The 27,560-nt window shown below is 49.2% G+C and overlaps 1 protein-coding gene across 1 annotated transcript in view; it reads right to left on the reverse strand.

The window, feature by feature from the left end:
• Positions 1–27,560, reverse strand: part of MBNL3 (muscleblind like splicing regulator 3) — a 49,784-nt gene that overhangs the window by 15,419 nt on the left and 6,805 nt on the right. Inside the window, exons 2-3 of the mRNA XM_087727284.1 lie at positions 16,978–18,279; positions 955–1,119 (exon numbers count right to left, since the gene is read on the reverse strand). Coding sequence (XP_087583410.1) covers positions 955–1,119; positions 16,978–17,151 — 339 coding nt within the window. The 5' untranslated portion in view covers positions 17,152–18,279. The remainder of the gene's footprint in view (positions 1–954; positions 1,120–16,977; positions 18,280–27,560) is intronic.

Raw genomic sequence — 27,560 nt, forward strand, 5'->3', positions numbered from 1 at the left:
ACCAACATCTCAGCCTACGAAGCCAGAATGTTGGGGGGTGGGTGGGGTGTCTCTTGAACAAAATCTGCAAAATGAATCTTGTGGCACTCAAAAGCGTCGCCCGATTGATGAGGGCAGAAGCTTTTGTGGACTATGTGGCGCTTGTAACGCATGGGCCGTTGTCCTGAAATAACCTAGGTGGGCAGGTGGAGCACAGTAACCTTCGGTCTCGTCGCTAGCGTGCCAATTTTGAATGCTGATGTTGGAGCTTTGGGGGGGGGGGGAAAGGTCAGGGATTCTGCTGACGTTCCACCCGCTCCAATGCTGTTTTCCCACCTTCAAGTCGCCGACACAATTTTCCGAGCTGGTGTTGAGAACTCCCCGATAGGTGTGACCTGCGCGGTCCAGCGTGACCCGTCAAAACCGCGGAGGACAAAATCGCGCTCGACGAAAGCGCGCATGTGACGTCATCACAGCGCGACGAAAAAAAATAAACATTGAAATAAAATAAAAATTAAAGCAAGCCGATTCACATAAAGGTAAGGGTTAGGGTTAGGTTAAGGGTTAGGGTTAGGTTTAGAGCATTAGGGTTACGTTTAGCGTTAGGTTAAGGGTTAGCGTTAGGTTTAGCGTTACGTTAACGGTTAGGTTTAGGGTTAGATTTAGGGTTAGGTTAAGGGTTAGGTTTGGGTGGGTTAGGGTAAGGTTTTCGCTTTTTTTTTACATTTTTCGATCACAGCGCGATGTTTTCGTCGCACTGTGATGACGTCAAATGCACGCTTTCGTCGAGCGGTATTTTGTCCTCCGCGGTTTTGTGGTGGAACCGCGGTCCAGCGGTGTTCCCCTGGCTTCATGTTCACTTTGTTGGAAATGTGGCCCTATCTTACCTCTAACATTTCTATCCCAAGAAGCGCCTCCTGCCCCCCCCCCTCCCGCAAGCCGGACCTTATCCAGAGAATGACTCCTGTCACTTACAATCGGCTGCAGCTGGGCTCCAGGGACCATGAACTGCATTTGCTGTGCAAACATGGCAGCGGCTGTCTTTTGCTGGATCAGGTTGTTGCGCCCGTTGATTTCAAGTTGTGTTTTTAAGTGTGGCGGAGGGTGAAGGTATTTGCAGTTTTCTCGAGTGCACCGACCCTAAGGGGGTTGGTGAAAAAAAGAGGAGAAGCACATTGTCAGAAGCAGAATCCCTGGGAGACCAGGATAAAATGGATTATTCAGCACTTGGGAGGGAGAACGGGATGTCTCCATTTACTTTCTCATTTTTACGCACGAGATCAGCACCGAAAATGCATGACGAGAAGCAACTGTTTTTTACATTTTAAGAAAAGAAACACCAAGTAGTGTATTTCAGTGTTTTTCAACCTTTTTGTGCAAAGGCACACTTTTTTCATGAAAGAAAATCACGAGGCACACCACCATTAGAAAATGTTAAAAAAATTTAACTCTGTGCCTATATTGACTATATATAAAGTGTTTTTCCCACGGCACACCTTACACTATGTCACGGCACACTAGTGTGCCACAGCACAGTGGTTGAAAAACACTGGTGTATTTAATAAACAAAAATTAAAAATACTCCGACAGTGAGGATGTAATAAAGAAGTACGTATTGTAGTAATAAACCTGAACTTAAACTTTCAAGTAGTAACGTACAGTTTGAGTGTGCTATTCTGTAAAAAATAAAATTAGCTATCCAGGTTTACAAACCCTGTGTTTATATCCTATTATCCAACTGAAATCATAACAGGGCATCGCCTGAAACCCAACATTTCAGATTTAACCATTGCTGATAAGAAAGACCGCGAGGTCCCGATAGTGGAATCCTGAAGACAGCAGTAGAGAAGGGAAAGAATTGGAGAAAATCGCAACACACAAAGATCTGCAAACAGAAGGAAAAACATCTGTGGCAAAAGAAAGCAAAGATAGCACCAACAGGAATAGGCAACTCGAGTGCAGTCCCAAAAGATCTGGAGCACCAATGGCATTGACAGAATCACGAAATCAAGTCAATTGCAGGAGGCAGCTCTACTTGGGGGAGCTTACATCCACATCTGCATCTCTTGAGAGACCGCCTACTGCCAATCACCTCCACTCGACCTATTAGATCCCATAGATTAGGCCTCCTCCGAGTCCCATCTGCCGGTCAATGTCGACTGGCAACCACGCGGAGGAGAGCCTTCTCGGTGGCAGCTCCGACCCTATGGAACGATCTCCCCGTGGAGATTCGTACCCTCACCACCCTCCAGACCTTCCGCACAGCCCTCAAAATCTGGCTATCCCGTCAGGCCTGGGGCTAAAGACTGTAACCCACCCGAATGGTATGAATGTTGTGTTTTTTAATGATGTACTGTCCTACGTGTTAAATGTTTGTTCCCCCCCCCTTTTCGAGTTGTAAGCCGCCCTGAGTCCCCCCCAGGGAAAAGGGCGGCATATAAATAAACTTCTCAAATCTCAAATCTCCCAGATACCTGGGAAGGACTCGAGAGGTGGACAAAAATGCCAGATTCAGTCTGGACATCTGACTGACTGGACCATGATAATTCTAGCAATGAACCTGTCATGAACTTCAACTCCCAGAATTCCTCACGTCAGCCATGCTGACCGGCGAATCCTGGTTCGATTGGTCAAGGTTGAGCTTGGGGACACCACCCAGCCCTGCGCACAGGTAATAAGGCTCCCCAGGCAATTTTAGAATGAACCCTCTTGGGAGGGAGGTGGTGTTAGATGTGTGTGAAAAATACGCTATCAACTTCTCAAGCAACCGAGTTCCTAAGCCAAGATTTTACGGGGAACATGCATTTGTTTTAATTGGCAACTCCGCAGAACATTCAATCAGCTTGGAGGGGAGAGGGCAGGATGCAACACAGACTGAAGGAAGGGGGGGAAGGATTTTAGCTTCCAGAGGGCAGGCCCCCTTCCTTGAATCAGCATGCTAGAATTTAAAAAAAAAAATGCTATTCCATCTGTTGACTGAAAGGCGTGAATAAGTCCTAACTCTAAGAAAAGCATGTTTGTGTGTTGTGTTTTACATGCCTTCCTTTAACCAAATTCTTGTTTTTCTCTTAGTAGAGAGAATGTGGTGTAATGGTTAGGGTCCTACACAAGGACGGGGAAAAAAATAGAAGAAGGAATGAACTTGTATAGGTTACGAAAGCTCAAATGGGCTTTTCCCAAGAAGCTGGAAGCCATCAGGGAAGAATTCCCATAACTACTCGGTATTAAACGCGAACCCTATTTATAATGAAATTAAGATTCGCCCGAACAATGCGATAAGCTAAAGGCTCCTGCCTTTTGGAAGAGCCCTTAGATGGCCTGGCTTCCATCTGATTCTTGTTTGGTAACAAGACATTTCTGCTATCAGGCTGATATGGTACGATAAAACAAGAACCGTATTTTTCGGAGTATAAGACGCACCTTTTCCCCCTAAAAAAAGAGGGTGAAAATCTGGGTGCGTCGTATACATTGAATAGAAGCATTTTTGGCCTCCCGAAACCCCGCCCCCTTCACAAAAATGGATGTGAAGAGGGTTTGGGAGGCCTGTAAAGTGCTCCTGGGGGCTGGGGAGGGCAAAAACAAGTGAAAAAAGGGCTGGTTTTTTTGCTCATTTTTGCTCCCCTCCAGCCCCCAGGAGCACTCTAGAATCCTCCTTTTGCCTCTTTTGGCAAAAAATGAGCTGTTTTTTTGCCCCCCCACCCCCCCCCAGCACTTTGCAGGCCACTCAAACTCTCAAAATTTTCACAAAAAAATGTGGCTTGCAGAGGATTTGGGAGGTCTGTAGAGTGTGAAAACTTTTTTCTTTTTAAATTTACCTCTTCAAAATCTTGGTGCATCTTATATTCCGGTGCGTCTTATACTCAGAAAAATACGGCAATTTAAAGTGCCCCTTTCTGGTCAGCTTCAAAAACATGCCATCTGATCTGCTCTTCTTTCTGCGCATCGTAAGGCATCTGTTAAAATAAGGCTGCCTCACCTCCCATTATCACAGCTCTAAAGTTTAATTTCGTGCCGTTCAACCGGAGCTGTCCAGGCAGAAGAGAGCCCCACTGCTGGGGTCCTCAGGGGTCTGCCTATGGGGTCATCTTGGCCACATGTTCCTGGTGTGTGTGTGTGTTTTATCTTTCCCATTTTTGCCTGTAGCTTTAAATGTGCTTCCCACAAATACTAACCAGGGCATTTGCTGTAAACTCTCCTTCACCTCTTGGGGATCGCCATGTCTGGATAGAGGCTGAACCCTCTTGCGAAGGACACCTGGGATAGCCGAAGGGGATGGCACTTCAACCCTGCTCTGGGCCAAGGCTGGGCTGCAGTGGAGGCTTCAGCGTGAGGGAAGGCCATGCTTTCTGCCAATCTCCCCCCACAGCCTCTCAACTGTAGCGGGAAAAGGAAGAGTCCCCCTCTCCTCTGACCAACACATAGGCCCCCCAATATTTCCAGGACAAATCTCTTAATCCCATTCTGCAATTCTCCCTGAAGGTCACCTGGGGACGGCAGCGCTGCTGCCCCCCGAGGTTTGCTACCAGCATCACAAGGGGACAGCCGCTGCCCACGGTGGCCCCGGGCCAGAGAACGGCCAAAGAATGGATGCAGAAGTCCTCCCTGCTTTTAGGGTGGCTGCAGAAGGTTCCAGACAGGGAAGCTGGCTCTGCTCTGAATTGGAGGTGTTAAGGGCCCCCCGCGTCTGAACGCCAGCACAAGTCTTTAGCTGCTTTTTTGGATGGATGGACGGACAGATGGACACACAACAGATAACAACAACCCTGAGCCTGTGATAACTAGTCATTTCAAGCTTTTGGAGAAAGTGTCCTATTAATGATCACTAAACTGAGAATAATAATGCACCTTTTAGAGGAAGCACATACAAGGGGCATATCTTAAGAGAACCCCTGCCCTCCTGGTGTGGCAGAGTTGGGGGTGCTAATTCCTCAGCTCCCGGGGAGCCCCTCCGATATCGAGAGCCCACCAGAAACAAAAGGCAAGAAGAAAGAGAAGGGAAGGGCTTGCAAAGCAGCCGTATCTCATTGAAGGTTGCGGAAATCGTGAAGGGCCAATGTATGTTTGTGTTGTCGGGTAATTTAGAAAAATCAAGTGCTTTAATTAACATCAACAGCTCCTGGACTTAAAAATAACAATCCATCTGAGCTGACAATTTGTTTTCAATCTGGGAAAGAAATCCGGGCCAAGAAATGTACCGCCTTTTTAAAATAGCTCCCCCAGATTACAGGAGGAGAGATACAAAGGTGAACTCAATGCTTTTATTTTGGCCAGGACTGGAAACAATCTTAAGAGGGAATCAGAATGATACGAAAGAGCTTCCTTTCCCTTCCTGGGGAAAAACAAAATTGTTTCCTTTGGGGGGAGTTTTGGGGAGGAACAGCTATAACCGACTGAGCAAATACGATAACAAAACTTCTGGAAGGTCAGTAATTATTTTGGATGTGCCGTAAAGAAACCCGGATTGTAATATTGATCGAAATAGCCTCCCACAGCAATGAGTTTACACAGTAGACGAGGGAACAGTGGAATTTCCCCAGCCTGAACGACTGTAAGAAAGATATTCTGTACAAAAGTCAAGCCAAGGAAATTTCTACTGGGAGGAAGCTCAACTTCACATTGCTCTCTAATCGCGCTGATTCAGCTGGACGGAAGGAAAAGGGAGAGAGATTAATATGCAAAAACTTAACTTGCACAAAAGGGGGTTGCCAAGAAGTGAATTGTTACAGGGAGTTTTAGAGGTAGAATTCTCCTGGCAAGGGAATCAAAGCCTCCAGTTTTGAAACCTGGTTCGCCAATTGAGGCAGAAATGAGATGGTAGAAATAAGCTTTGCCAACGTAGAAGACTGCCCTGCATGAATTTATTTTTTTTTGAAAAGCAAAAAAAACGAACTTCTGCACATACACAAACCCCTTACATGGCCAGGCTGCCATTCTTTCCTGCCGGAGTTTAAGAAACTGAAATTATGCCTTTCATGCCCATCTCCACTTCCCTGAGTTGCTTTAGGACAGTGGTGGCTAAACTTTTTGTTGTCGCGTGCCAAAAGGGCATGCCGTGCCCGCATCCATAATGCAATTCGCGCAACACCCTCCCGTGCCCTGCGCATGACTCCCCTGCCCCCTCGCGCATGTGCACGTGACCTTGCCTCCCCCATTATTGGCCTCATAGGCCTCCCTGCAGCCTCCTGGGACCAAAAATGGGCTCTGGGGAGAGCTGAGCTGGGTTGAGGGCTGTTCGTGCATTCTGTGGCACACATTTCACTCTCACGGGTTTAGGAGGTGGCAAAAGGCCCCCTTTGCTCTCCGAACAATGCTTTGGGGCGGAGGGCTCCTGGCCATCCATGTCCTCCGATGCTCACAAACATCCCACCTTTTCGTTTTCCACAGGGCCCACCTGTTTACAGCACAAGATGCCAAAATCAGAATTACTATGAGGAGGAGGAGGAGGAGGAGGAGGAGGAGGAGGAAAAGAATAGCAATAGCAATAGCAGTAGACTTATATACCGCTTCATAGGGCTTTCAGCCCTCTCTAAGCGGTTTACAGAGAGTCAGCATATTGCCCCCAACAATCTGGGTCCTCATTTTACCCACCTCGGAAGAATGGAAGGCTGAGTCAACCCTGAGCCGGTGAGATTTGAACCGCTGAACTGCTGAGCTAGCAGTAGCCTGCAGTGCTGCATTTAACCACTGCACCACCTTGGCTCAGTGAAGAAGAAGAGAAGGAGGAGGAGAGCAGGAGAAGAGGAGGAGGAGGAAGAGGAGGAGATGGAGGAGAGGAGAGGAGGAGGAGGAGAAGGAAAAGAGGAGGAGGAGGAGAAGAAGAGGAGGAGAAGAAGAAGAGGAGGAGGAGAAGAGGAGGAGGAGGAGAAGAGGAGGAGGAGGAGGAGAAGAACAGGAGGAGAAGGAGAAGAAGAAGAGAAGAGGAGGAGAAGAAGGAGAAGAAGAGGAGGAGGAGGAGAAGGGGAAGAGGAGAAGAATGAGGAGGAGGAGGAGGAGGAGGAGAGGAGGAGGAGGAGGAAGAGATAGATAGATGCTCCTTCTCCTCCTAATGGTCTTCTCCTGTCAAATGAAGTCAGTCTTGGGTTAAAAAAAATTACCAACTGCCAAACCTTCGGCTCTCAGTGTCAACAAAAGATTCTTGGATTCCTAGCTAAGAGATCATCCCCCAAAGCACCCAATGGCCAAGGGAGGATGGGTTTTGCAATCCAGCACGGAAAATAAAGAACTTTTTAATGCGACTCTCCTTGAAATCAGGTCATATTAAACCAGGTGAATTAGAAAGGGAACAGCTTGGTCTTCCCAAAGGTTTCCCAAGGTAGCTGGGTGCCAACGGGGAGGATGCCAGCCTGCCTGCTCCTGGCTCAGCCTCTGCACCAGGGTGTGTGTGTGTCTCAGCCGAAGCCTCTCTTGCTCCAAATCCAAAAGCTGAGGCTGCACAAACCCCGGCCAGCAAAGGCAGCGTGGCTAATGCCTGGCTCACACGCTGGGCCACCTCCTGCCCCCCTCCCCGCAAAGCTGCCCCCTATCTCCTTTTCTCTACCCAGCACAAAGAAGCAGATTAAGTGGCAATCACAATTTAACAAGATTAACTGTACACACACACACACACAGTGCCCGTCAGCCCTTCCATTGGCATGTCCAGTGGGTATTATTGAGATGCCCAGAAGAAGATGCGTATCTTATCGGCAAGCCTGGGTGATGTCCTCTGCCACCATTTGGCCCCACTGTTTCCCCTTCTCCCCATCCTAATTTCTAACAAGTCCGGTGCAACATTTGATAAACACATTTGATAAACGAGGAGCTCCGTTTCTCAAGAACTCATTAACCTTTCAAGACAAAGCGGGCATCCATAAAAAGCATCGTTCTGCCTGCTACTGCGAGGGGTGGAGAGGGGATATTGTGCCCAAATCTGGCCTGGAAAAAAACACACGGTGGCCCACCTACCACTGCCCACCCTCTTCTGGGGAAAGGAGAAATGGGATCGGACTGGGTTTGCCTTATTCGCAGAGTAAAAGGGGATTTCCCTGCATGAAGTTTGGGCCCTGGAGGCCACCGTTCCTGACACATGTAGTCCTCGACTTACGACAATTGAGCCCAAAATTTATATTGCCAAGGGAAGACATTGGCCAAGAGAGCTTCGCCCTGCGTCACGCGCCTTTCTAGCCACAGTTGTTAAGTCAATCATTGTAGTTGTTACTAAACCTCGTTGTTAAATGAATCTGACTTCCCCGTTGACTTTGCCCGTCAGAAGGTCGCAAAAAGGGGATCGCGTGACACCCCTCCGCCCACCCCCGGGGACACTGCGACCGTCGTAAAGGTGAGCCAGTTGCCAAATGTCTGAATTCGGATCGCATGACCGTGGGGATGCTGCAAGTCGCATGTTTGAAAAATGGTCCAAAGTCACTTTTTTTCAGGGCCGTCGTAACTTTGAATGGCCGCTAAACAAACTGTCGTAAGTCAAAGGCTGCCTATAGCAGGGGCGTCCAAACTTGGGAACTTTTTAAGACCTGTGGACTTCAACTCCCAGAATTCCTCAGCCAACCAGGCTGGCCTGGCAAATTCTGGGAGTTGAAGTCCACAGGTCTTAAAGTTGCCCAGGTTGAGAAACACTGGGGATCCTTCTGGCCCCTTCCAACTCTTTCATTCATGGCTGGCTGGGGAATTCTGGGAGTTGAAGTCCACAGGTCTTAAAGTTGCCCAGGTTGAGAAACACTGGGGATCCTTCTGGCCCCTTCCAACTCTTTCATTCATGGCTGGCTGGGGAATTCTGGGAGTTGAGGTCCGCAAGTCTTAAAGTTCCCAAGTTTGGACACCTCTGACCTATAGTATACTTCTGCTGGATCGTCCAAAGGCTTTTTATCCACAACTTTTATCCACAGTTCAATAACTGTGGGCACACTGGTGTGGCTTTTGTTGGGAGGAATATCAAAATAACCCACCTTTCCTGGCTGTTTTTCCCTGCCCCGGCTGAGAGGGCTAAGCCGGATTCCCTGGCCAGTCAGCCATGCCACACGAGAGGCAGATCAACGGCGATGAAAGGGCGAGTGAAGTTCCCAAGAGACCCTCGATAGATCAACAGCAGGGGGTCTGAGGCGTGACAGGCTGCTATTCAGCCCGGGCCTTTCATCCGCCACGCGGCACAAGTCGCTCTTGTAAAGACCTAAATCCCCGTCAGATGGTCCCTGTGCCACTTCATTGTTGGGAGAGGCCCGAGATCCGGAGATGGCCGCGCGTGCATGCACGAGGCGGCTGCCCCCCCCCCCCCGCAGCCCCTCCGAGACACGGAGAGGCAACTCTCCAGGAGAACAAAGCGGTCACCAGAGGAGGACAAAGAGGTCACAAGAGGACAAGGCCGCTGCCAAGGAATCCGCACAGGCCTCGTCAACAGAAGAGTCGGGAAGGAGGCAAGACATGGGAATTTCTCGGGGGAACAAGCCAGACGGGATCGATAGCGGACCGATCGGGTTGAACCATGGCGAAGAAGGAAGAAGCTGGAGAACTCTTTCAAATTTTAAAATGTATAGGGCACTCCTCCTCCTCCTCCTCATCATCCCCTCGGACGGTTTGCCAAAGATTAGACAGGTTTGCTGCATGAAGAATGTGTGACCCGACAAAAGCGCGCCCGACAACAGCGCGTCGACAAAACCGTGGTGATAAAACTGCAACGTCGATAGCGCGCCCACAATGGCGCGCCGACAAAAGAGCTCTAACAGAAACGTCTTTACGGTTAAGTTAAGGGTTAGGGTAAGAGTTGGATTCAGGGTTAGGTTTAGAGTTACCTTTAGGGTTAGGTTTAGAGCGCGCTTCTGTCGGCGCGCTGTTGTTGGCGCGCTTCTGTGCTCATTCTTCGGCGCGATTTCGAACTCGCGCTTTTCTCCCCGCGGTTTTGTCGGTGCGCATTTGTCGGTGAACCGATGAATGCTACGAGAGATAGCCCAGACGCGGGAACAAATTCTAAGCCGGGGCCAATGGCTTAACCCAGGGGTGTCCAAACGTGGGCACTTTTAAGACTTGTGGACTTCAACTCCCAGAATTCCCCAGCCAACCATGCTGGCCTGGCGAATTCTGGGAGTTGAAGTCCATCAAGGTCTTCAAGTTGCCCAGGTTGGAGACCCCTGGTCTAATCCGACCCTCTTGCAATGTGTAATAAAGCCATTTAGGCCACCCTGGAGAAATGGGGGGGGAGAGGGAGGGGGGGGCTCTCCAGCTTCTTCCTGAAAACAGAAAATGGGAGCACTTTCGCCATGGTTCAACCCGATCGGTCTGCTGGCTATCGATCCTGTCCGGCTTGTGCCCGAGAAATCCCCATTTTGTTGCTGGCTGGGGAATTCTGGGAGTTGAAGTCCACAAGTCTTAAAAGTTCCCAAGTTCGTTCGCCCCTGGCTTAACCGTACATGTGAACTTGGCTGCAGCAAGGGATTATGGAAGCAGTTGGATACAGATGTAGGTAAAGGCTGGGGAAGCACACACAACAGCTAGTGGAAACATCCTCCCTGCCAGCAGAAATAGAGCAGTTCAGGGCAAATTCAGATGGAAGGTGAGATCATGGTCAGATTCAGGTCTGAAGCAAGCTGCCACATAACCTGATGAGCTTCAGCCGAGTATCTTTTGGGAACCTGGGTTGTGACCTGCAGGCTGCCATTTCTGGTGTGACGCCGAGAACAACGGCTGAAGGAAGAACCAGGCCCGGCCTTGATCTATATCTCTTGCTCCCCGCGAGGGCTGCAGCGTCTCTCTCTGCCTGCAGCGCAACTCAACACAAGTTCAAAAACAAACAAGCCAGATAGTTGGGAATCCACCAGCGGACTTCCTTCTCCACGGGTGGTCCCGTGGAGCCTTTCAAATGCATTTTCTCCGGGCCTGAGAAACTGGTGCATTTAAGGACAGTTGGGGAATTCCCAGAAGTTTCTCAGCCGGCCTTGCTTCCAGCAGACCCCAGTGAGTGCGAGCTCCAAGTGCCTTGGGGAATGGCTAACCAAGGACATGTCTGGCCCCACAAAAGGCAGGAAAAGGTATTTAGATTAAGGATCTTTTCAGCAAGAGGGGGGAATCCCCATTTTGCAAAACAATAAAACAAAATAAAAATATCACAGCCAGTTAATAAAACGATTGAAAGAAATGTCTCCAGCATCTTCTACCCTGTAAATTCCCTATATTTTATTGCTGGCTAAGGAGGGGACAAATGTTGGTTTCCCCGATGCTTGAAAAAGTTCAAACCTGATAAAGGGAACTTCACCTACTTGCAGGCCCTAATTGTGAAAAATCTCCTCTCCACTCAGCAATGTCCTGATTTTCCCAGGGAGGCAACTCACAAGGAACCACAACCTCACTTCTCCAAAATTTAAAGCCACTGCAGATACTTGGGCTAAATGAGAGCAACTTCAGGGCCAACGGCACCGTTCCCCCCTGCTCTGTTCTCAACAACTCCGGTGCGAGCTGGCTCCCGCCATGCCGGCAGCTTCACGGGAACCGATTGGACACACACACACACACACACACAAAGAGGGCCGCTTGCTTCCTACGTGCCGGCCATGAAGATGCTGCATGAAATTATCAAGAGCTCCTGAAATATTAATGTGGCTTCAAACTCAGCGCCATGGCAGTTTTTTTTCCTGCTCTTCTGCTTGCCAGGTTATCCCCGTTAACAAGCCTTCCAGCAGAAAGAGCTTCAGGAGAAAGAGAGAACGTAGGACAGGAAAGAACGGATCGCCACGGAATATTGGAAGAAAAGCTTCGCTCTCAGAAAGACAGGAGCAAGGGTGAAATCCAGCAAGTTTCAGAGAACCGGTAGCAGAAATTTTGAGTAGTTCGGAGAACCGGTAGCAGAAACTTTGAGTAGTTCGGAGAACCGGTAGCAGAAATTTTGAGTAGTTCGGAGAACCGGTAGCAGGATTTTTGAGTAGTTCAGAGAACCGGTAGCAGAAATTTTGAGTAGTTTGGAGAACCGGTAGCAGAAATTTTGAGTAGTTCGGCGAACTAGTAGCAGAAATTTTGAATAGTTCGGAGAACCGGTAGCAGAAATTTTGAGTAGTTCGGAGAACTGGTAGCAGAAATTTTGAATAGTTCGGAGAACCAGAAAATGCCACCTCTGGCTGGAAGCAGAGTGGGTTGGGAATGGGGATTTTGCAGTATCCTTCCCCTGCCACGCCCACCAAGCCACGCCCACCAAGCCACGCCCACAGGACCGGTAGTAAAAAAAATCTGAATTTCACCACTGGGCAGGAGATCCTCCCGAGGAGGCTGCCTGAAACATTAGCCAATCGGATCGTTTATATCTACCTTTCTGGAAGAGATTAACTCAAGTGTGCAGAGGTGCCTGCCTAGTGAAGAGCCCATGATCATGGGAATAAATACAGGCAGGAGCATCTATACAGGCCATGTTCAAAGGTATCAAGGTGGAAGCCTCAACAGCATGATCCAAGCTTCCATTCTCATGGAGGTTATCTTGGGACTTTTCTGACAAGCCTGAGCACTGAGATTTCTAATGTGGGTGACTCTCCTGTAACGAGTTCCCCAAGAGGAACCTTGCAGCTTACAACCTGGTGTAGAGCATCTCTTCCTTCTATGGATGGGAAAAGGTGTTGCACTTTTTGGCTAAGGAGAAAAAGGGGAAAAGGACCATCTAAACAGGTATCCTAATGTCAGCACCGAGAGCAGCGCATGGGACGAGACTCTCTCTTGAGATATTCCACTGGCATCCCATCTCTGAACATGGACATTCCTTCTGGCTGTTGTGAGAATCCGCTTCTTACCTATCTGTTCTGACCCTCCTCGTCCCACACCAAAATACTCCGAGCCAGAGATAAGTTACGGCATTTAATTAACAGACAGACAGGTCCTTGGCAGCAAACCGGCACAGACAAGCTTGGGCAGCAATCCAGCATAGATAAGCCGTGGCAGCAATTCAGCCTGCCAAGCTCACAATAATGTTCTCCGACATTAGTTCCTGAGTTGACTTCTGCAAGAGGGGCATGTGCACAAGCAGTCCTTTTATAGTCTGGAGAGGAGCCTAATTACCACCAGCTGAGTGCAATCACCTCCTTTACTTGCGCAACTGTTCCTGACGCCTATTAGCTCTTCGGTGCTGGGCATCCAGGAACAACTCACTGCTGACGTCGGGATCACACTCCCTTGTCTCCTCTCCACTGGTCCAAGGCTCAGGTGCCTCCTGGTGGCCAACCAGCCTCTCTGCGCCCTGCTCGGAGTCAGAACCCTGTCCAGGGTCCTCCACATCCTCCAGAGCAGACTCATAGGGCCCCTCGCTGTCGGAGTCTGGTGGCAGCTCCAACGGCTCCTATTGGGCCACAACACTATCCTATACCCCAGCTACCCTCTCGTTCCCCAAATGGTAAGGGGACTGGCAGAAACAGGGCTTGAGCCCCTGGCATGACGGGAGAAAGGAAAATATCGACCAAGGCTTGCTCGAGGCAGAGAGGGGAAAACGGAACAGCAATCGAGAACAATTGAAATAAGCCAGCCATAATTTAGAGAAAGGCATCTCTGCGTTTGGTTTTTTTTTCCCCTCTCCAAAAGAAAAAAATGGATTTCAGGAATCGGACGATTTAGAAACCTTTCAGCAGGAAGGGCTGCCTTCTTTTTTTTATAATTATGGTCACAGCTCGCTCCCCCAGAAATCTCCAGCATTTCTCTGCAATTCCTCCTGTGCATTTTTAAGGATTACTGTCGGTTCAATTATCTTAATTGCATGGCTGGGCTCGATGTAACACGATCTGCTCGGAGATGGCGGGTTACAACATCCTAATTGCCAGGAGTTTTTTCCCCCCTCTGATACACAGATTCGTCTTCCCTTTTTCTCATTAGCCAGAAAGTGCAACGCCTTTTCCCGTCCACCGAAGGAAGAGATGTGCTCTACACCAAGTTGTAAGTATACACCCAGTTCTTCCCCCCGAGTGAAAAGAGCCAGCAGGCAAAGCAACCCCAAATCTAACAGGAGACAAAGGAAAATCCCCGCTGTTTTCTTGGAGGTGAACTGGATCAGTTCTGCTTCGTGAGCTGAGCTAATTTGTTTTCACGTCCAAAACCCAACATGTTCAGGTCTATTACAAAAAGCGACAACACCCCCCTCTAGTTCAGTCATCAGCGGTTCAAATCTCACCGGCTCAGGGTTGACTCAGCCTTCCATCCTTCTGAGGTGGGTAAAATGAGGACCCAGATTGTTGGGGGCAATATGCTGACTCTGTGTAAACCGCTTAGAGAGGCCTGAAAGGCCTATGAAGCGGTATATAAGTCTACTGCTATTGCTATTGCTATTGCTATATCCCAAACACAGGAGTCAAACTGATTTGCCACGCAAAATATTCAGCTACTGAACAAATGTCGCTGAAAAGCAATGTAAACACGTTGCTCTTGAAATCCAAGGTATTTGTGTGGCTGCTGAAGCTCACAGCTTTCAAGGACAGAGCAGAACAAAAGAAAACAGGGGAAAATATTTTCTGAATAGGTATTCAGAAACCTTTAAGCAGCAGCAATTTGACCCAATATTGCTGAAGAATCGGGGAATCGGCCATGAAATGCCCACTTGAGAAAGCAAAGGACTTTCCAAATCCTTCACCACGGAGACAAGACGAATTAATGGTCACGCCATCCCAGAGAGGAAATATCTCTTAGTCCAATTAATGCCCACATCTATTGGGGAGTTTCCCCCCCCCTCCCATAAAGGCCCATGGTGAAGCTATAGGTCAGGGGTCAGCAACCTGCGGCTCTGGAGCTGCATGTGGTTCTCTCATCCCTCTGCTGCGGCTCCCTGTCACCAGTTGGATCCACAATTGATAAGACTTTCGGTTAGGACAGGTAGAGGAAAAAGGATGCTGCACTAGGAGGAGACTCTATGGTGGGCGAACCGGATTTCCGGTTGACAGGGGAAAAAGGACGCCGTGCTAGGAGAAGACTCTATGGTGGGCGAACTGGACTTCCGGTCAGCAGAGGAAAAAGGACGCCATGTTAGGAGGAGACTCTATGGTGGGGGAACCAGACTTCCAGTTAGCTGCAGAATTGAATGGGGAGGGAGGGGGGCTTCGGGTTAGGACCTTTGTGGCTTTTTGAGTGTTTAAAGTTGCCGACCCCCCGCTACAGGTCAACATACCCTCTGCATCTCGAAACCTGATAAGGCAGTAAGACACCAAACCTCCGACGCTCCTCGCAACAATGGAGAACCGAAAATAAGAGAAGCCGTCGTTCTGTGAAACGGCAACTGGTCTTAGAATCGGAGTTCAACTCTCCTTCGCTTTACGGGCTAGCGATGGCTGTAAATCCAAGGACGGGCGGTAAAGTTATTTCTTTTTCCATCAGCGCGGTGAAGGATTGCTAAATGAGTCCGTCGCTAAAAGAGGACTACTACCCACGTTCTGTTTCTCCAATAAACGAACTCCCTTCTGGACCGGGGGAGTCAAGAAGGCACTTCACACACATATCGGTGTCACGATTCCTCCTCCACCTTTGCATTCTTGGATCAAGATGGCAAGAAATATACCAAGGACAGCCTAAAAAGTCAGCAGGGCCATTTCTGGGCTTATCCAACTTAAAGCTCCGTTTTTCTTTCTTTCTGCGGTTGCCAGGTATATATATATATTTTTAGGAGAAGGATTGGGGTGAAGCGTGAGGAGAAGAAGCTGCGCTAAATTTGGTACCGAGTAACAAGGTGATAGAACATGTAGGCCGATAGCAAAGGCAACCATCACTCATAAAAGAAGAGCTGGGACGAAAACTCCTCCTTGGAGGATATTCTACTCTAGCTTTCCTTTCTGCAAGGCGATGGCCGATATGCCAAGGTCCCTGCAGCCCCCTTTCTGGGGATGGGGGGGCCTGAAGAAGCGGAAGAGGAACGGACTTCCAGCCCGCTTCCTTTCTTCCCAGGTGGAACTGTGGGCTCACTTCAATTTTACTTCCCTTCTCGCCAGGATTGGTGGGTAGCAGCCTGTTGCTAAAATAAAGGGGCTGCATTTTGAAAGTAGATGCATTTTTTTTAACCCAACAGTCAAAAGTTGGCTGGACAAATCAAGGGCATTTAGGAGGGCCCCTTTTGCCAAAACAATATACGCTAGCAGATGCTGGCCACTGCAGTTTTTGGCGATTGTGAGAGTCCATGCAAAAACTTCCGTTTTATTTGTTTCCTGCCTTTTTAAATTATTTTTACATATCCAACACACCTTCCCTCCTCCTATTTTCCCCCACAACAACCCTGTGAAGTGGCTTGGGCTGAGAGGGAGGGACTGGCCCAAAGTCACCCGAGCAAGCTTTCATGCCTAAGGCAGGACTCGAACTCACCATCACCTCCTGTTGACTGGAGCTAAGTCACCCAGCCAGCTTTCCTGCCTAGAACTCCGTGTCTCCTGGTGATCGGCCCAACGCCACCCAGATGGCTTTTATGGGGAAAGCAGGACTAGAACTCCCAGTCTCCTGGTGATCAGCCCAACGCCACCCAGATGGCTTTTATGGGGGAAAGCAGGTCTAGAACTCCCAGTCTCCTGGTGATCGGCCCAACGCCACCCAGATGGCTTTTATGGGGAAAGCAGGACTAGAACTCCCAGTCTCCTGGTGATCAGCCCAACGCCACCCACATGGCTTTTATGGGGAAAGCAGGACTAGAATTCCCAGCCTCCTGGTGATCGGCCCAACGTCACCCAGATGGCTTTCATGGGGAAAGCAGGTCTAGAACTCCCAGTCTCCTGGTGATTGGTTCAAAAGTCACCCACATGGCTTTCATGGCTAAGATGGGACTAGAACTCACTGTCTCCTGTTTTTCCAGCTTCATGTTTGCACTGGCTGCTGTCCAAGCCCTTTGCTCCTTCCTTGTCCTTGTGGAGAATAAAAACTGATTTGCACAAATACACAACGCGCATTGTTCACCTCTGAAGCACCCAGAGTTGGGAGAACTGAAACGAGCCATCAGGAAACGTATATTTTAAAAAAAAACACACACACACACAACGTTTTACTTTCCAGAGTACCTCAGCAAAACAGGTGCGTTTAGCCCATCCTTACCTTCAGGGAATCAAAGCAGGCGATGACGCGTCCGTTTTCCACGTGGCAGCTCCGGGAAGGGTGGGCAAACTTGCACTCGGTGTCGGAACGAGAGCAGGTTCCTCGCTGGAACTCCCGACAGACTTCCAGCGTCAGCCATTTCGTGTCGCGGACCAAGGAAACGTTGAGCGCCATGTTTTTTTTTAAAAATGTCCCCAAAAGGGGCTAAAAAGGAGAGGAAAAGGGGGAACACGACGTTCTTCGTGCGAATACTAATGATTTCTTTTGAAGAAAGGGTGAAAGTGTGTCTGTGTGTGTGTGTATGTGTGTTTGGGGGGGGTGTATTTCTTTATCAAAAGGAAATTCAAGTTAAAAATGTGAAGAAATAACTTTTGTTGCTTTGGTAAAATTTCAATTCGTCAGCACTTAGGTTTCATCGAAGTCAAATGATGCTTGTCGAAAAGAAAAGGTTAAACTTTTAGCCAATCATAAAATAGAAATCTCGTCAGAATTAACTAAAAAAATCAAATTAGAGGCCAGCTCCTAAAAGTGCAATTGTCAAAGTTAAAATAGAAATGTTATATATTTATATATGTCTTTATATATATGTATATATGTATGTATATATATATTTATGTATATATATATATATATATAGGTAAATGTTTTTGTGCCACTGCCAAAATTATTTCAAAACAACTCGCATTCCTCTGTTGCCGCGTCCTCACAGGTTTCTGTGCTCTCGAATTATGGGTTTCCTCTACTCTCACGCAAAACCAGTTCAAGAAAATGCAACGTGCAGGCCGAGGGGAGCGGTTTTACTCCTTGGCAGAAAAGAAACCTTTAGCAAGTTTCTATCCTTTCGTCCTGTGCCTGGAACATTTACAAAAAGCTGCAAGCGTTAACACCACCGGTGGAAGAAATGTCTCTTTTTTTTGTTTTCGTTTTCTATTTCCTTCGGTTTGTTTTGCGTTTTGGCCTTCCTTCTTCCTTGCTTTTTTTCCGTACAGGCTCGAGTTTGTTACATAGTTGGGAAGAAGAAGAAGAAAAAGAAGAAGAAGAAGAAGAAGGGGGTACAAAGATGACCGAGTGGAAAAGACAAGGGATGGCGGTTGAACGGCTGGCTGAGATGTCCCAGGCGCACCGAGCAGCGACGGGAAGGGGCTGCTTTCCAAAGAAGGGGGCAGGCGGAAGGGCTCGAAGGCGGCTGTGGGTGGTGGGCGCTCTCTTGATCCCCTCCGGAGTGCAGGTGAGGCAAAGCCCAAGTCGGGGGTCGAAGCAGCTGTAGCGATGCCAGTTTCAAGGAAGGCACTTTTCAGCGACCTGCAAGGGGGGAGAAGGAGAAGAAAAATCAGCTCAGCCAGGAGGGAGCCTCACGTGCCCAGATCCCACCCAGAGGACAAACCCCCCTGGACAAGCCTCTGCATCACAAATATGGCAGGAAACCGAAACCGGCCAATGTCTGATGATTATCAGTCTTTTTCTTTTTTTTGCAAAAAAAAGAGGGGGGGGGCGGGGGAAGAGAGAGAGAAGGGCATTTCCTAGCAGAAGCTGCACATGGTTAGGAGGAAGCAGCCAATTGCAGTTCTCCTTGCAACCCGATGTCTGGGCAGAGACCCAATAGAGGACCTCGTTCCATATTTATCTCATCCTGGCACACATTGGCTCGCATTTCCCCAGCTGGTTCATGCTCGCCTCCCCCTCCCTCCGTGCCACTGCATGCAAAATGCCTCCGGCAGCTGACCCGATGGACAGTCAGCCCCCACCCCACCCCCACCCGGGGCCAATGCACCCGCAAGGAGCCTGCAGGCTGCCCGGCCCCCCCACCCCCAAATATGCTCCTGGCATGCAGAAGGGTTGCTATCCCCAGGGCTTCTCCTGGGCCCCACGGACCCGCTGCAAACGCCTCCCCTCCCTGTCACCCACCACATCCAAGCCCATAATACAGAGGTGGTGGTGGTGCGGTGGGGGGGAATGGGCACAGATTGGAGCTGGGCAAAAAAAATAATAATAATGGGTGGGGAAGCTGTGACGCCACTGAAGACAAAGGAAAAGGCAAGTGCCCTTTGGGGATGGGGTGGGTGGTGGGTGGGGGAAGCTGCTGCCGGCTTCTGCAACCTTGGTTGTTGACGGAGAGCCTGGGCATAAAGCCTCTGATAGCCACTATGCCAGCTGCCCTCTTATTTCCCATTTAACGCCTTCCCGCTGAAGCCGAGGCAAAGTTTCGAGAGAAGTAACAAGCTCTTTCCTTCATCAAATGGCATTCCCCCCCCCCCGCTCCCTCCTGCCCCCCTCCGCCACTTTCCTGGAAAAACCAGCACAATGGCAGGCTGGAATTTCAGCCGTGTCCAGCCTAACTCTTGGAACAGCTGGATTTTTGCAGCAGCCATCCCTCCTCCAGCTGTGGGTATTCCCCACCCTCCCACGCAACCATGAATTCGGGTTCTTCTCTCAACGCAACTTAAGGCAACTTTGGGGAGCAGAAACAACATTGTTTCTGGCCGATTCTTATCCCCAAGCAGAGGACGACTGCAGGGAAGCCTGGCTGAAGGGTCCCAAGGACCAATCTCTCTCCCCCCCCAGGCGTGAATAGCACCATCCCGATGTGCAGAACTCCCCGATCCCACCTGTACATCCGCTACTATTCCTCGCCAAAGGCATCCAGGAGGCCCATCAACAAAACCAGCAAGAATAGCCCTTTCTCTGCCTTTGGTTCTCGGCATCTGACAGCCACAGCCTGACCTGGGTCCAAATTATGACCAACTTAACAGGAGCCACGGTGGACTTGGCCAAAGGGGAGACTTTGGGGTTTTGGGGGTGTCTTTCCCCTCCTCTGGGAAGGAGGGAACCGTCAGCACAGCCCACCCTTGGAGATTCCTTTTGGAATCTGACGAAGAATCGCTGGAGCAATTTTTGAAGGGCGAGATGTTTACATGGTTGGAGAAGCGGAGCAGAAGACAGAGAGGTGTACCCCGAGGATCCTATTCGGTGCTCTGGAGCCCTAGTTTCTCCCAGACCCTCCGGGGAGCTCAGGACGGTGAGAAGCCAAGAGACATCTGGACTGCAGCCGGAAAGCTCAGTGACGGTGCCAGTCGGATGCCCGTCGGTGCTGACAGCAATGCCCACCAAGACAGCCCCGAGACCTCCAATGCCTACTCGCGTGCTCCGCTGCCACCGGAGTTTCCAACCGATCAAAGGCTTATTGTCATCTGCCCCCCCAACAGCCACCATGGATGCTGACTTTCCCACAGGCTTGCTGTGATGGGACGTTGAGAACCTTTGAAAAGGGCCGATATAGCCAGAGGACGTAACCTATGGGGTGCACCTCGATTTGGACCAAATGCTGCTAATTGTCTGGCCTATCCTACACTCTGCAGCCTTTTCCTCGCCTGGGCTCATGGCAGCCACCTGAGGATGGGGACTGGATGAGTCCACAGAGGCAGGGATCCGTCTCGGTGGGATGATGGAGTGATGTCACCAGCCTCAAAGAAGGTAGACGCCTTTTGAAGAACTCCTCACTGGATCCAGAGGACCAGTTGCTAATTACTGCCCGGTCCTAAACACTCCCATTTTGGGATGGCGGGGGGGGGGGGAGAGGAGTCTATGCACCTGGCCAACGCTCGTGAGGGCGTGAGGTTATCCTGGGCCACCTTTTCGGTCTAGGTTTAGGCCCTGTTTGGAGAGAGACTCAGGCATAGTCAACCACCTGACGGATGTTCTCTTGTGGAAGAGGGACTTCTAACGCACCATTCATCACCTCGAATGTTCTGGCGCGACTCCTTTCCATCCTGTACATGAGGAGAGGGGTGGCGAGTTGGGGAGAAAGAGGGCGCGGCACGGCAAACAAGCCACAACAGGCTGCCGTACGGGTTGGAATGAGGTGGAATTCCTCTAGGAATCACACCCATTTAGAGTAAAGCAAGAACTGGGCAGCTTCTGACTTGAGAGGCGGCGCCTCGGCTGAATCGGGACCCATGGTTGAAGGTCCCTTCCCAAGCCTTCGACAGACCACCGGGCCCCTTCGTAACTCCTAGGATTCCCAGCTAGCAACTTCAGCTCAGGACGATGGATGCTGCCACTTCAATTCATCCAGAGGGACCTCAAGCCAAGGACGTTAGCTCTAGGGGGCTTGCTGCTAAAACTAAAATCCATTGGGCATGAATTGCCTAGGCCTGGGGTCACGTCTCTGATTACCTTCCGAAAACCTTTGCTTTTTCAGCTGATATCTGGCCTGTATGATATCCCCCGTCTTTGTGCATCTGGAGGCTGATACCTGGGCAGCCACAACGGGCCACTTAAAGAGACCGAAGGGGAGGGGGCTCCAAGCCAGTGTTTCTCAACCTTGGCGACTTTGGAGTCCTGGGGACTTCAACTCCCAGAATCCCCCAGCCAGCACAGCTTTCACAGAGTTGAAGTACACAGGACTTAAAGTCGCCAAGGTTGAGAAACACTACTCTATAAGCAAAGACAAGTCCTGAATTAACCAAGCGGTAATGGAAATATGAGGGAGGGAGAAACACCCCTTCAAAGGGCCCAATAAACCCTAAATATGTTGGGTAGCCACGCCATGATGGGACACCATGGTGACCAGCCGGTTAGTAAACCTGTAAGTAATGGAGATGACGTCAGGATCTCAACACGGGCTGTGCTGCATGCCACCCAATTCACATGATGGTAAAAGAGGGAGGGAGGCGCATTCGGACTTGCAAGTTTCTAGTACACTTGTTCTAGATCTAGAGCCCTCTACGACTTACCAGGGTTCACTGAGTCACCTTTCAAAGTTATAACGGTGACTGATGACCGCTTTTCATGGACACAGGATTGAAATTCAGGCGCCTGGCAACTGACTCCTATTTATGACGATTGCCAAAGCCTGTGTGTGTGTGGGGTGTCACATGATTCCCCCCCCCTTTTGCGACCTTCTGACAAGCAAAGTCGATGGGGAAGTCAGGTACATTTAATGACCGTGTGACCAATTTAACGACGGTAGTGATTCACTTAACAGATGTGGCAAGAAGGATTCGGGAAATGGAGCAAAATTCACTCAACAGATGTCTTCCCTGAGCCACAGAAATTTTGGCTCTTCGTGGTCCGGGCTACCTTATCTGGCTGACAACAATTTTGAAAGATGTGCTTCCTTTTCCTTATTAAGATAAAAAATGTGCATTCGTGGGAGGGGACGTCTGACTCTGTTTTCATAAATCACTTTTTTAGCCGGGCTCAAGACACATTTACTTGACTGTTGCCTTGGCAGCAGATTTTTCATCTGTCCTTCAAGGCCATCTCCACATTCCCTGCCTATTCCTCGCAGGACTGGCGGGAGGGGAAGGCCCGAGTTGCATCCCGTTGGTGGTGCGTCCGCCACCATTCGGGGGTCAACAAAGGAAGGGTAATTGAAAACAGTTAAGTGAACAATGGACACGTTGTGCCAAGTTAATCTTCCTTTCCCCCAGGTCTCAGTTTAACCTCCTACGTTTTGAGGAATCTCCCCGAGAGGGTGAAGTGCAGGAATGGTGCAAGGTTTTGACCAAGCTAAACCGCTGGCACGCCGGGCAGCCCAGCAAAAGAGGGGGGTAAAGAGAGATCACGGTGAAGCGTCTGGAGGAAATGCTAACAAGCCCCTTCTCCTCTCCTCGTTGCTAGAAAACACATTCCGGCTTCAAACCGAAGGGGCTACTCAATGATCAACACAAGGGCTTCACAAGGTGGGTAGACACACTTCGAATACTTCTCCGTGAACATCCCGTACCCAAAACACTTTAAATTACTCAACTGAAAAGGTAAAAGCTTGGCAACCGTTGAGAAAAGAAAAAACACCGCCGGTTGTTTGGCCTGGCCCTGCCCCAAAGAGGCCTGGGAGGGCGAGTGGTTCAAAGGGTGCCACAGGCATGGACAGAGCAACAGAGGGGTCGATCCTAGCGCCAGGGCCTCGCTGACAGCCTTAAGCCTCGTCCCGTCTGGATTACTGCAATGCGCTTCGCACGGAGCTGCCCTTGAAGAGCCCTCGGAAGTCACCACTGGTCCAGAATGCAGTTTTGCTGGTTTAGGGTTGGCAGTCCGTGACTTACAACAGTTCACTTAGGGACCGTTTGAAGTTACGACGATGGCACCTGGAAAAAGTGACTTAGGTCCGTTTTCCACACTTACGACCGTAGCAGCATTCCCCCGGGCCAGGCGATCAAGATTCAGACTCTTGGCAACCGGATCACATTTACGACTGCCGCACCATCATCCCGGGATCCCCCTTTTTTGCAACCTTCCGGCAAGCCAAGTCAACGGGGGAAGCCAGATTCACTTAACGACCATGTTCCTAACTTTTAACGACTGCAGCGATTCACTTAACAACTGTGTTCAAAAAAAGGTGGTAAAATGTGGGGAAAATCCACTGAACAAATGCCTCACTTAACAGCAAACAATTGCGATCGTTAAGTCGAGGACTTCCTGTAGTAACTGGTCTCACTGTGATTGTGGCAGTCCAGAGTTGTTTAAGACGGGCAGCCCTATAAATCTTTAAAATAAATTATTTACATTGGATTAGCCTAACAGAGGAGGAAGGGACCTTGTAAGTCATCTAGTCCAACCCCAACCCCTACGTAATTTAGATGATTTGAAATCTGGGGATCAGCTGGGTCAAATGTGCATCTGTCAAAATGCTACGACCAATGACTCTTCTTGACTTTTCACCAGTTTAAAAATTCTTGCATGTCTGGTTGCACGATGCCATTCAGCCTGCTGTGACTTCTGCCCAACAATCGTGCCCAGCCTGGGCCAAGCGTTTCGCCCACGAGGAGGAGGCTCCAAGGCAAAGTGCTACTCTAAGGGGCCCCTTTTTCTGGCTGGCGCAGCCATGGGCACAAACGACACCCTTCATTTCGATACAGCAGATCCCTGGCCTGTTGGTGAAGTGCTACGCAAGACACACACACAGACACACACAGACACACACACCCCGGGGAAATAAAGACCAAGCCACACAAGGCCCTGAAGCTGGTTTGTTTAGAAGCTGACCTGACTTTAATTCCAAGCCGCCGTCTGCCTTGAATGAAGCAAAACCCACAATCTGCTAGAACAAAACGAAAGGCGGGGGGCCATTCCCTGCTCCCGGCTACTTCAGAGAAAGAGCATCAATTCCCATCCGTGCATATAACCATAAATTATGGGCGAGAATTCCCAGCCTCAGATCTTTTTGACCACTGGGGTAACCACCAAAATAGTCGTCGTAATTGAAAAAAATTAAAACCCTCAAAAGTCTTGCAACACTCCCAAATCGGAGCCCCCCCCCAAATGTCACGATTTTGCAACTTTGGGCCATTGGTAATAGATGATAATTAAATGTTTTCGGATGTAGGACCCCCCCCCACCCCAGAGGCCATCCGGAGGAGTCGTGTTTGCCCCACTGGCAGAAACAAAAGCAGCACAAGGGAGTGGTGTCCTCCTCTTCCCACAGACCTCAGCACAACTCTTAACCAAGGGAACATTTCTCCAACTCCCCCCCCCACCCCCCATCGCCCACCTAAAGGCACATTTCAAATTCTGAAGGAGATTCCTGGCCCACCAAAGTTAGGAGCCTGGTGTGCTCATCATCACGACCTGGCCATTAAGAGGAAAGTAATCTGCCACTAACGTAAACAGTGAAACAATCGCAGGAAAACGGAATATCCAGCAGAACAAAAAAACGGCCCCTATTACGACGGTAAGCTCCCAAAAAAACGAGAGCCCAGGAGCAGGCGGTCGCGAGGGCTGGAGTTTGCAAAGCCAGGGGGCGGCTGCCAACCCAAGCTTCCACCCTGCAGGAAATGCCACAATTGCGACACTTGTTTATGACCGCAGCGTTGCAGAACATTGTGAACCTCGGAAAGCCAAAAACAGTTTGGGGGGTGTGGGGAAGAGAGAAGAGACCTGGAAAGTGGGTTCCCAGCAAGGACAGATGTTGGGCACCCCATGCCTATCCCAGCCAGGAGAAAGTTGAGCTCTGGGAATGGGCACCACCTCTTGGGAGAGGAAGAGGTGAACTGGCATCGCCGATGCAATTCCCAGAAGGCAGCATGAACTTTTTTTAAGGCAAATCTATCTATCCAGCCCTAGGACAGAAATGTCTCATTGGAGAGCCAAAGGTTTGTTTTTGTCCCCCCCTCTTGCAAAATAGCATTATTGCTATAAATTTAAGGCTTGCTGGATGGTGGCCCATAACAATGCCCCCCAAAATGTGGCCGAGATCCTTCAGCCTCCGCCTCTCGTTCGCTTATCGCTTCCTCCCCAAAATGCAGACCTTTCCTTATCAGATGAAATCCAAACATTTGTTTTTCACGGAGCTCTTGGAAAGCCTGCTAATGACATTTTACAGGCCCATAAAAATAATGGGAAAGGGGGAAAAAAAATATTTTTGAGCACTGAAAAATGCTGGAACGGAGGTTGGAAAAACGCCTTTGGGATGGGATTTCTGGCCTAGGTGCCGATGAGGGAGAAATTCTTCTGCGAAAGGGGAAGAGAAATCCGAGGATCTTTCTGCATCAACTCCTATCCTGAAGAATCTCTAGATGGGCCTTGCAGTAATTCATACAACTGTTTCTGCAAGCAGGGACCTTGGAGGTCTTCTAGTCCAACCCCCTGCTCAGGCAGGGAACCCTACACCATTTCAGACAAGTGGTTATCCAACATCTTCTTAAAAATTTCCAGTGTTGGAGCATTCACAACTTCTGGAGGCAAGTTGTTCCACTGATCCATTGTTCCCACAGTCAGGAAGTTTCTCCTGAAGTTCTGGTCTCTTAGTGTTTGAAAATGGAGTGGTCTTCCTTCCAGGAAACAGGCAATCGATCACCTGACACAACACTATATCCTGGGGAATTTTTGCCACCTATTTCGTTTGCTATGGTTCATTTTTGTTTGTTTTTATATTTAGGTCCTGCTGCCCTTGGAGAGAACCACAGAAGTGCGTCCACCGTTCGACGGCGTTTCTCTCCACGGTGACATTTACAACGTGCAAGTTTCATGCCGTAGATAAAACAAGGCAGGGTAAAAAAGGAAGAAACGTTATCTGTTCCTGGGCAGTTCCTCCAGTATACACTAAACACAACTTGTTCTTACGCAACGGCTGCCTTGTGCAGCTGCCAAGGTTACTGAGACCTTGCTTCATCTGCTGCAGGAGACACACTGCACAAGTTTTGACTTGTGGGCAAGGATGTATTTTTCCATGTGTTTTCTCCAAGCATGTAGAATTCCCACTTAGACGTATGAATTTCAGTGAGCATCCTGTATCCAGAGGTGCGGGAAAACGGGGAGGAATCAAACCACTGGAGGAGGCCAAGATGCAACTCAAAGAGTTTGGAAGATGCTAGTTAGATGAGTCCTTCCACCCTGTCTTCCAGCGCATGACCACTTTATATGACCCTGAAAATCTAAAATCCAGCCAATGGAAAAGGCCTGCAACTTTGCTGTTCCATCTTCCCCATCTACGTCCCACTGGGAAATCCCACCTCAAAATCCCCTTTGGTGTCTGCATAAATCAGCTTTTCCCCCCAAGGCCAGGAACCCAATCTTGCTAGGAAGGAACAGTAAACAGTCCCTTCCACCGTGCCTGTTTCCAGCCTTCCAAACTTTTAAAACTTGGCTGGAGGGCTCCCACTTCAGATAAAGCCAAAGATTAAAGTTCTTCCTTTAAGACAAAAAAAACATGTTAAAAATCTTTAAAACCGGAGATAGGTTTTCTGCTTTAAAAATCTTAAATGAATTGACACTTGCTTTTTTTAAAAAATAAAATAAATCACGAGGGCTCTTGTTCCCATCTTTTGAAAACAGCCGGATTGGGGAAGTGAGTCCCTATGGTGGCTCACCATTTCCGGAATCCTATTTTCTAAAAGGGGAACCTGGTTTTAGCTGCTTCATCATGGCTAACAAGCTCAGAAGGATCGCTCTTCCCACCTTGTAGACAAAACTTTTTCACTTCATTTTTAAAACTGCCCCCCCCCCCCATTATGAATTTATTTGCAGAAGAACTGACTTTCGGACATTGTTAGCAGTGCCTGTTGGTCAAATTGTCCCCCAGATTTCAAAGAACATTTTAACAACCCAGTGTTTTTCATCCTTGGCAACTTTTAAGGTGTGTGGATTCCCAGGATTCAACTTTTGGAAGTTGAAGTCCACACACCTTAAAGTTGCCAGGGTTGAGAAATGCTGGTTTAAACTATCTCTCCCACCCCCACCCACCCCTTCGTTCAGAAAGGACCAATTATGATTCTGCACTCAATTGGTCCTCCTTTCAAACCATCTGCCCCACATATATTTTATATTTAGTAGTTGAGTTTTGCAAATATTGTCCTTGAAAGACATACCACATCTTTTTTCTGGGGCAGAAGTGACAGAGGAATGTGGGGTGTGGTTTTCATCTACTCAAGAGTCACAAAACCATGGCCCCAAAGGGAAATCTTGACATTCCTTTGCAGATCTTCTGAGCTATAAGCAAGACAAGCTAGCCAAGGTGGCGCAGTGGTTAAATGCAGCACTGCAGGCTACTGCTAGATCAGCAGTTCAGCGGTTCAAATCTCACCGGCTCAGGGTTGACTCAGCCTTCCATCCTTCCGAGGTGGGTAAAATGAGGACCCAGATTG

Source organism: Thamnophis sirtalis, unplaced genomic scaffold (genome assembly GCF_051295495.1).
Source record: "Thamnophis sirtalis isolate CommonGarterSnake01/CBP01778 unplaced genomic scaffold, rThaSir2_p1.2 scaffold_13, whole genome shotgun sequence".
NCBI classification, from domain to species: domain Eukaryota; kingdom Metazoa; phylum Chordata; class Lepidosauria; order Squamata; family Natricidae; genus Thamnophis; species Thamnophis sirtalis.